This window comes from Chenopodium quinoa, unplaced genomic scaffold (assembly GCF_001683475.1).
Source record: "Chenopodium quinoa cultivar QQ74 unplaced genomic scaffold, ASM168347v1, whole genome shotgun sequence".
In the NCBI taxonomy this organism is placed as follows: Eukaryota; Viridiplantae; Streptophyta; class Magnoliopsida; order Caryophyllales; family Amaranthaceae; genus Chenopodium; species Chenopodium quinoa.
The window spans coordinates 1,266,912-1,277,727 of record NW_018742899.1 but is presented as its reverse complement, the minus strand read 5'-3'; the positions used below and the strand labels follow the sequence as shown (position 1 = coordinate 1,277,727).

Genomic DNA, 10,816 nt, shown 5'->3' with positions numbered 1-10,816 from the left:
TCTTCATTAATCCTCTATCATTTAAGTTAATTGATTGAGAATTTGATCATTTTTCTACACATTTAAGTGCTTAAAGTGTAGAGTTCGGCTATTGTATCTCAAAGCGTATTTCTAGCTCAACCCAAGCACCGTTGTGGGGGAAATTAACGCTTTAGGAAAGTGTTCTCACGCCTTAGACGAGTATCAAGTATCGAAGACTCACGTGGTCCATGGTATTCTCGTGTTCTTGGATGTTCATTTGGCTTGGAGTGAGGCAAGTATAGTTTTTCATACTTGTAGTTTAGTTTGATACTATGTAATTTTTGCTTTCTAAACTTGTTGGTGTTTGGTTGTTGGTGTAATTGATATTATATTACATTGTAATTTTATATTTCTCAAATTCTTAGGGTTAGAATTTGTTCTTTATAAGCTTACTATATAACAATCTAAAGCGTTAATTAGAACAACATGTCTAGTGTGAAAGAACTTACCATAAACTTTGTCAAACTCAAGAAGTTTGACGGTGTGGAGTTTCGACGATGGAAGAAGAAGATGTATTTTCTTCTTACATCGTTGAAGGTTGCCTATGTGATTAGCACTCCTAGGCCGGTAGAACATGAGAATGAGACCATGGAGGATGTTCGTGAGAAATCGAAATGGGATAATGATGACTTTATATGTCGGGGTCATATTCTCAATGGGATGGAGGATGATTTGTTTGATGTGTATCAACATGTTGATTCCGCTAAGGAGCTGTGGGAGTCTTTGGAGAGCAAATATATGGCGGAGGATGCTTCTAGCAAGAAATTCCTTGTAAGTAACTTTAATGATTTCAAGTTTTTTGATGGTAGATCAATTATGGATCAATTGCATGAGGTACAACGTATATATAGTAACTTGAAACAACATGGAATTAATGTTGATGAATTATTTGTTGTTTCGAGTATTATTGATAAGCTACCTTCTAGTTGGAAAGATGTAAAAAATGATTTGAAACACAAAAAAGAGGACATATCTTTGTCCGATTTGGCTACCCATCTTCAGATTGAAGAAGGGATTAGGGCCATGGAAAAGGCTAAGGATGGAAATCCTAGCTCTTCTACCATCAATATGGTGGAGGAAGGAAAATCTGGTGCTTCAACTAGTGGAAAGAGGAAGAATGTTAATTCTTCCTAGGGAAAGTCCAAGAAAAAGAAGGACAACAACAAGAATGCTTGTTGGGAGTGCGGTAAGACGGGACACCGCAAGAAGGATTGCTACATTTTCAAGAAGAAAATGGAGAAATCCAAGGAGGGTCAAGCTTCTAAGAGCAAGGACTCATCCACCAAAGGTAATCTTTTACATGAGGTTGAATTTAATTCCGGTATGGATTTAAATGCAACGGATCCTAACATTTTTATGGTACAGGATGATGACTCATGGTGGATGGATTAGGGGGCTTCAAGGCATGTATGCAAGGTGAAGCATTGGTTCAAAACCTTTCACAAGGTTGTTGATGGTGAAAAGCTCTATATGGGGAACAACTCTTCCATCATGGTCAAAGGAAGAGGACAAGTTGAGCTGATGTTTAGTTCGGGCAATAGTATCATTCTTAGGGATGTATTATATGCTTCGGATATTTCTAGAAATCTTGTATCAGGCCCTACCCTGAATAGAATTGGATATAAACTAGTATTTGAAGCAGATAGATGTATAATTACTAGAGGTAGCACTTTTATAGGACGTTGTTACTTAACTCATGGTTTGTTTAAACTCTCGTTAAGAGAGAAGTGTGTATTGTTGAATGATGTTTGTATGAATGTTGGTAATGACTGTGGAGTGAATTTGTTTTATTTATGGCATTCTAGATTGGGTCATGTTAATTACAATAAGTTGAATTTCATGTCTAAACTAGAGTTAATTCCTCCATGCGATATTTCTCTTGATAAATGTTCTACTTGCATGCTTAATAAGATCACTAGAACTCCTTTTAAGAATGTTGAGTGATGTTCTAAGATCTTAGAATTGGTTCATAGTGATTTGTGTGACTTTTATAGTACACCTTCTTTGGGAAATAAAAGATACATAATTACGTTTATTGATGATTTTTCAAGATTTTGCTTTGTGTATCTTTTATATTCCAAAGATGAAGCATTGGTTAAATTTGATATTTATAAGAAAGAGGTAGAAGTGCAACTAGAATCTTTAATTAAGAGATTGAGAACCGATAAGGGAGGGGAGTATTATGATCTTGTTTATTTCCAATCTTTGGGTATTATTCATGAGACTACAACTGGTTATGCACCACAATCAAATGGTGTAGCTGAAAGGAAGAATAGAACTCTTCAATAAATGGTTAATTCCATGCTATCTTACTCCGGTTTGAGTGAAGGGTTTTGGGGTGAAGCTATGTTGACGGCTTGTCACATACTTAACCGTGTTCCCACTGAGGGAAAAGATTCCACTCCTTATGAACTTTGGTACAAAAGGAAACCAAAATTGAAATATCTCAAGGTTTGGGGTTGTAGGGCAAATGTAAGAGTGCCCGGTAACAAAAAGAGAAAGCTCGGTGAAAGGGGCTTGGAATGCATTTTTATAGGTTATGCTGAGCATAGAAAAACCTATAGGTTCTATGTTATAGAACAAAGTGACTTTATTTCGAAACATTCAATTATTGAGTCAAGAGATGCAATTTTTGATAAAAACCGCTTTTCATCAATGAGTAGACCTAAGGATCTACAAGCAAGTACCAAAGGGAAGGAAATTGTTGATTATGATGATCAACTTGATTCTCATGTAGGTTCGTCTAATAATGAGGATGAGACTCCTCATGTTAGAAGAAGTAAAAGACAAAGGAAAATTAGGAATCCTCTAGATGACTTCATAATTTATTTGGTTGAAGGATCTAGGGATGTCCTTAGTTCTACTACTCCATGTTGTTTCAATGTGGATAGTGACCCAAAAACTTATGCGAGGCCATATCTTCCCAAGATAGTGCATTTTGGAAAGAAGCTATAAATGATGAGATGGACTCTATCATGGGAAATGACACTTGGGTCTTAGAGGATTTACCTCCCGGTTGCAAACCTCTTGGTTGCAAGTGGACTTTCACTAGGAAAAGGAGGCCTGATGGCTCCATAGTGAAATTTAAAGCCAGATTGGTTATCCAAGGCTTTAGGCAAAAGCATGGTGTCGATTATTTTGATACTTATGCACCGGTTGCAAGAATTACCTCCATAAGGTTATTGATTGCAATGACTTCGGTATATAATCTAGTGATTCATCAAATGGATGTCAAAACGACATTCCTTTATGGAGATCTAGAGGAAGAAGTGTACATGAAACAACCCGAAGGGTTTGTTTTGGAAGGACAAGAAAATAAGGTGTGTAAATTGGTTAAGTCACTATATGGACTTAAACAAGCACCAAAGCAGTGGCATCGGAAATTTGATGACACGATTTTGTCCTTTGGATTCAAAGTGAATCAAGCTGATAAGTGTATATATAGCAAATTTGATGACAAAGGTCATGGTGTCATAATTTGTCTATATGTTGATGATATGCTTATCTTTGGTACAAGTCTACAACAAGTAGAATTGACCAAGGAATTCTTAACCTCATCTTTTCAGATGAAGGATTTGGGGGAGGCGGATGTCATTTTGGGCATCAAGATTATTAGGGACAATGATAGACTTATTTTAAGTCAATCACATTATATTGAGAAAATGATCAAACAATTTAATATGTTTGATAAGAGTCCGGTGAATACCCCTATGGAACCTAATGTTAAATTGGTTAAGAATTCGGGGAAACCATTTCCCAATTGGAGTATTCAAGGATAATTGGATCCTTGATGTATTCCATGGCAAGTACAAGACCGGATATTGCATTGGTTGTGGGAAAACTTAGTAGATTTACTAGTAACCCGGGTGCACAGCATTGGTTTGCAGTTCGGAGGGTCTTGAGGTACCTTAAGGGTACATTGGACTATGGTTTGTCTTATAGTGGATTTCCTTCGGTTTTAGAAGGATATTCTGATGCAAGTTGGATCACTTACATAGAGGATGACTCTTTTGTAAGTGGTTGGGTGTTCATGTTTGGGGGGGGGGGTGCCATTTCATGGTCTTCCAAGAAACAAACTTGCATTGCCGATTCCACTATGGCAGCAGAGTTTTTTGCTCTTGCCTCAGCTAGTAAGGAAGCTGAATGGTTGAGAAATATCATGTTAGAGTTGCCTTTATTGCCTAAGCCAATGTCACCGGTGGCAATCCATTGTGATTCGAATTCGGCTTTGATAAAGGCATATAGTCAAGTGTATAATGGTAAGTCTCGGCATATTTCACTAAGGCATAGCCTAGTGAAAATGCTTATCAATGATGGGGTCATAAGTCTTGACTATGTTCCTACGAAAATGAATTTGGCGGATTGCTTTACTAAAGAAATGCCAAGACATTCCATCATATTTGCTTTGACTGGAATGGGTTTATGTCCTAAAGACACAAATTTGTGAAACCTAATCTAAAATGTGGTTGAATTACATTTTTGTTGTTTGATAGGAAAATTTGATGACCCAAATTGTTATGATACTTGTGATGTACTCGATAGCGTGTATTTAAAGTTCTCAAAGATTTAGAGTTGAGAAGCTCTAGATGATGGTGTCTTGTCACAAGGGCACTTTTACGTATATGAGAACCTACCTATATAAGTTCGAAGTTTAGCCGCTTCAAGAAGTCTAGTTGGACATATAGACTTTGATGAACTTATGAAAGATACGGACACATGGATGTAGAAAAGTGTCAAGTGATGTCAAATTCAAGTTATCTTGTGTGTATTTAACCTTCGAATGGTTAGAGATATCCGTGTGATTCAACCCATATGGAAATCATGGGATATGATCATCGTTAAGTGTGTTATACTAAGTGTCAATTCAATCCGTAGGGTCATTAACATTTAAGCATGAGATGAAACTTAATTGATAGAAGTAGAGAAGGTTTTAAAGGAACACTCTAAATGGGGGAGGATTGTTAGATATTTAGAGTGTTGATGGTTGCGCGCCCGCGAACCATTAAGTGCACCCGCGCAAGGTAGGCGCGGCCGCGCAGAGAGCGCGCCTAAACCGCGTACCTCTCTGGAATTTGTCATTTTGGAAGGATGAGGTTGGCGCGGCCGCGATTCTAGAGGTGCGGCCGCGAGTCCTGGATGCGCACCCGCGCTTGTGGTCGCGCCTAAACCGCGCCATTCACTGCCTTCTTGTGGAATTTCGCAAATTTGGTGAGGAGCGCCCGCTCCACCTGGTGGCGCGTCCGCGCCTCCCTGTTTTGCGGTTTTTTGAAGGTTGAGTCTTTTATTAAAAGGTTGATTTTGTGAAAAGAAATGTATAGAAGTATTATTGTTTCCTCTCTGAAATTTACTCCTCTCTACACCATTATTGAAGAAACTTGCAATCTCTTCATTAATCCTCTATCATTTAAGTTAATTGATTGAGAATTTGATCATTTTTCTACACATTTAAGTGCTTAAAGTGTAGAGTTCGGCTATTGTATCTCAAAGCGTATTTCTAGTTCAACCCAAGCACCGTTGTGGGGGAAATTAACGCTTTAGGAAAGTGTTCTCACGCCTTAGACGAGTATCAAGTATCGTAGACTCACGTGGTCCATGGTATTCTCGTGTTCTTGGATGTTCATTTGGCTTGGAGTGAGGCAAGTATAGTTTTTCATACTTGTAGTTTAGTTTGATACTCTGTAATTTTTGCTTTCTAAACTTGTTGGTGTTTGGTTGTTGGTGTAATAGATATTATATTACATTGTAATTTAATATTTCTCAAATTCTTAGGGTTATAATTTGTTCTTTATAAGCTTACTATATAACAGAATCAGCCGCCAAGGACGCGCCTCCCTCGGGCCAGGAACCGGCTCCTCATGCTTAAGCTTATTTTTATTTTTATTCCTATCTCCGGCCCGTGTGCCGTGTATCCTCTTGTAACTTAACAATATTCCTATTTCCCGGGTGTTCATTGATAAGTCTATTATATATATATATATATATATATTCCCCGTCCCAATGGTCATAATTGTGTTTTCGTAGATTTGGTATTGTTTTATAGGAAATTGCAGATTTGGAGCATTTTCCCGGATTTATTGGGCCGCTACGAGCATTGGAGTAGGGTTGCATTCATATGACCACATTCCGAAGCCCAGGACCGGTTGGAGTCATCAAATCAGTGATTAAGGGCTCGGCGAAGAAGAAGAGTCTGAGGCAATGGACCATGTATTCAGAACCCGTAGAGGAAATGCGAATTGGGCTAAGAACCGGCCCAATTGAAGAAGTCCAAGATTGCCCAGGAGCTCGCTCGGCAGGGTAAGCCCTCGCCCGGAGGCGCGCCCGGCAGGGCGAGGAAGAAGGAAGAGAGTAGCCCTCACCCGAAGGCGCGCCCGGTAGGGCGAGATGGCGCCTGACCGGGCGCGTGTTGTTTAGCACTTTTAATCTTTGTTTTAGCTTAGGTTTTTTTAGTATTAATATAAATACGCTTTTGTTAAGCGAGATTGGGACCTTTTTTTTATCTCTCTCTCTCTAATTTTCTCATTAGTTTAATTTCTTAGTTTTTAGTTTTAAGCTTTTAGTAAATACTTTTGATCCCTCTCGACACTTTTAGTTTATGCAATTCTTTACTTCCGTCTACTTTGGTAACGATTTCTTCCCTCTTTACTTTCAGTAATTTAATTGCTTTGATTTAATTATGCTTTCTTTAATTGCCTTGCTTAGTTTAGATTTAAATATGTGCGATTAGTTTTATTTCTAGGGTTGTGGGGATCCATAATTAATATGACGGGGTAATTTATTATTGTTGATTGTCAATGTTTTGGTTGATTTCTTATTGATTGATCTAATGCTATGCAATTAGATTTGCGCAGGTTTAATTGTATGAATTATGCAATATTGATTCGAGATTCGAGAGATGAGAATTGATGTTTAGGCTTAGTTTCAATAGGCAGGTTAATTTATAAATGGTTAAGTCAAGATTCGAGAGATGCGATTTAATACCGGTAGATTAATTCTGTGATCGTAATATGTAGCGAAAGCCCTTTATGATATGATTAATCTATGCATTGATGATTGATTATTATGTTTTACCCTGGAATATTATTTATTGGTGAACCTATACCCTAGGCCTTTTATTATTGTTTTCCTCCCTTATTTAATTTGCTTCAGTTTAGTTATTAGTTTAATTCTCACAAAAAACAATTTGGTTACTTGATAATTTAGATTATATTAACTAGGAATAGAAAGACCTGTTTCTCTGTGGATTCGACCCTACTTCCCTATCTATATTAGTTAGTGGTTTTAGGAATTACTTTTGATTAGGTGATACGACTTTAGCCTGTCATTCATCCGGTTAAAAATTGCTCCCAGCCTTCTGGTCGGGTTTTATTAACGATCATTTGCCGACTGTGTCGGTTTTGTAAATTTAATTTCGATTTTTTTACAATTTCCTTGAATTTTCGCATGCTGCATTTTTTGCTAATTTTTTGCTAAGTAGCTGTTTCCACGCGGCCATCGGGTCTTAGATATATTTTCCCTTGGACGGATGTATGCTTGGTTGATTGGTACCGAAAGTCTTAAACTGAGCAGACATCCGGGATAATGCTCAGACGGTTCTTTGACCATGTCTGAGCTATTCTAAGATGGAGAGACTGGAAAACACCGGCTGTGATTTATGCCTTTGTTAAGTCTCCTTTGATTGAAAGACAGGTCAACCCGCTGTGATTTACCTCTAAATCAGTCTAGGCCAGTGGGTTATGACAATCATCATAACTAGCAAGTGGTTATTATCCGCATATTGCCCATGCCTTAGCAGATAGTTCAACATTAAGCGGACGGGCATAGACCATGTGTAGGTACTTTGAACAGAAATGATTTAGCCGGTAAGGTTAGGCTTAAGTCCTCAAATTAACCGTCTGTGGTGCCTTTGAGCGATAGACAGTTTTATCCAACCAAAACAACAGTCTCTGGCTGCATTGGAACAGGCAGTAAACAAGTTGTCAAGGCTTTAATTAATCTTTCAAACGGTTGAGTTATCTTAATCTAAACACTCTGTTAGGCCGCTTGTATTTTCGTTTATTGAGAAATGTACCACCCAAATGGGAGATGCTCTCTGCGACGAATTCATCCGGATGGGATGTCGCCGGGTGGTTACTGTAGGAGTAGGCACTTAGTTTTAATATCTGGCCATTGGCCTCCTAAGGTTGTTCAGAAAAGAACAACATAGCCGCTTGGTCCTTGGACTTAGCTTAATGTTTGCGCATTGCACAGACGGTTTACATATATAGAAAGCAAATAAAACATTTGCAAACAAAGTTACTTTCATTGATATACTTTATTTACAAATAATTACACAAATCTTAGAAGTAGTACTTTTTCAAGTTATCTACATTCCAAGTTCTGGCTAACCTCCTACCTTCTGGTGTCTCCAGGCGGTAGGTGCCGCCTCTAACTTCTTCAAAGATCCGTTAGGGGCCTTCCCAATTAGGAGTCAGTTTTCCTTGCTCATTGGCCCCACCGGTTGCCTCCATTTTTCGCAACACATAGTCCCCACTTTTAAGGGTCGTTTGTGTACTCTTTTGTTGTAGGCTATGGTCATTCTCAGACGGTATATCTCATGACACAAGGCTGCGTTGCCCATGCGTTCCGGGAGTGAGTCCAATGTCAACCGCATGGCTTCACAGTTTACCTCTTCGTCATAAAGCATAATTCGAAGAGTTGGTTCATAGAGCTCAATAAGCAAAACGGCCTCGGCACCGTATGTCATGAGGAACGGCGTTTCTCCGGTTGCCCCTTTTTCAGCTGTTCTGATGGCCCAAAGGACATGAGGTAGCTCATCTTCCCATAGACCGCTAGCCCTCTCGATTTTCTTTTTAATACCGTCTGAGATCAGCTTGTTGAAGGCTTCAACTTGGCCGTTTGCTTGGGGTCGGCCTACTGATGCAAAACAATGTGAGATCCTTTGATCTCCCAACCAATTTTTGAGGCCAGGCATGTCAAACTAAGGGTCATTGTCAAAGACCATACAGACGGGTACCCCAAACCGGGTGATAATATTTCTCCAGATGAAGGAGATGACATCCTTCGTCTTGATGCCCTTTACCGCCTCTGCTTCTACCCACTTAGTGAAGTAATCAACAACAACCAAGATGTACCTTCGTCCGCCTGAGGTAGGTGTATATGGACCCAGAATGTCCATCCCCCATTTCGCAAACGGTACTGGGCTGTAGATAGCCATTAGATCAGTGGCCGGACAATGTATAAGCTTGCCAAATCTTTGGCACTTGTCACATTTCTTCACCAATTCCATGGCGTCCGCCTCTAGGGTGGGCCAGAAGTAGCCCTGCCGCCTAGCTCTTCTTGCTAGGGAGCTGCCGCCTATATGTGAAGCACAAAAAAACGCATACAAATCTTGTAGATAGCCCTTCTTGAAAAGTTCTCCATTGTGTATCTCAAAATTTCCAGCTCGCATTTTCATGGCGATTGCTTCAGAGTATGCATCTGGCACCGTGCCGTCTGCAAGATAAGCCTGGATGCCCTCCATCCAGGTTGAGCTTCAGTCCAAAATTCCAATGGGATCTTGCTCAATGCTTCTTTTTTCCATAACTTCCCAAAATACTGACCTAGGCGTATCACAAGAGGCGGATGATGCTAGCTTAGAAAGGGCATCCGCCTGATTGTTTTTTAACCTGGGCACTTGGCTCAAATGAAATTCGTCAAGTGACCCAGCCTCTTCTTTGACCACCTAAAGATATTTGATCATAGCCGGATGGGTGGCTTCATAGTTACCATGGTATTAGCTGACGATCAACTGTGAATCAGAGCAGGTGTCAACTTTTCTTGCCCCTGCCGCCTTACACATACAGATACCGGCTAGCAGAGCCTCATACTCCGCCTCATTGTTTAAGGCCTGGAACTTGAACCGTAGCGCATATTCATATTTATCCCCTTCCAAAGACTGACATATTGCGCCCGCACCACAGCCGTTCATGGTAGAGCTCCCGTCTACATACACTTTCCAAACCTGGTCAAGATTCTCTGGCTTAGCCGGCCTTGTCATTTCGACGATGAAGTCGGCAAACACCTGACCTTTCACTGCCTTCCTAGGTTTAAAAGTGATTTCCAGACTTTGCGTTTCAATAGCCCATTTGAGCATTCTACCGGATGACTCCAGGGTTGTCATTGGCCACTTAAGGGGTTGACCTGTGTAGATCACCACCGAATGTGCTAGGAAGTATGGTTTTAACTTCTTGACTTCCATGAAAAGAGCAAGCCCAAATTTTTCAACCATGGGGGTATCGGAGCTCAGCATTTCGAAGAACGTGGCTAATGAAATATACCGGAAGCTGAATGACGCCTCTCTCAGCAAGGAGAACAACACTGAGGGCGTGATCCGAGATAGCTAAGTACATGTAGAGAACCTCCTAAGGCAGAGGGCTCACTAGCCTTAGCAACGAATGCAAGTGCTCTTTCAATTTTTGAAGTGCCGCCTCAGCATCATCCCCCCATTCAAATCTTGTCTTCTTCTTGATTGCCTGGAAGAAGTAGAGGCACTTGTCACCTGACTGGCTGAGGAATCTCCCCAATGCCACCATGCAACCGGTTAATTTTTGAACTTCCCTTACAATGCGGGGCGACTTCATGTCAATAACCGCCTGTATCTTTTCTAGATTAGCCTCTATCCCCCTTTGATCAATCAAGAATCCGAGAAACTTCCCAGACTCAACACTAAAGACACACTTCTTGGGATTAAGCATGACCCGGTGCCGCCTGAGGGTGGTGAAGGTTTCCCGAAGATCAGCAAGGTGATCCGTTTGTA

General features: G+C 40.2%; 1 protein-coding gene across 1 annotated transcript; it reads left to right on the top strand.

Annotated features, from left to right (window-relative positions):
- Positions 1-447: 447 nt before the first annotated feature.
- Positions 448-1,155, top strand: LOC110727024. Its single transcript, XM_021906559.1, has one exon. The coding sequence runs from the start codon at positions 448-450 to the stop codon at positions 1,153-1,155; it is 708 nt and encodes a 235-aa protein (XP_021762251.1).
- The last annotated feature ends 9,661 nt before the right edge of the window (positions 1,156-10,816 follow it).

What these genes read in the sequence shown, in the direction of transcription:
- LOC110727024 (XM_021906559.1), top strand. Translation starts at nt 448, where the DNA reads ATGTCTAGTGTGAAAGAACTTACCATAAACTTTGTCAAACTCAAGAAG.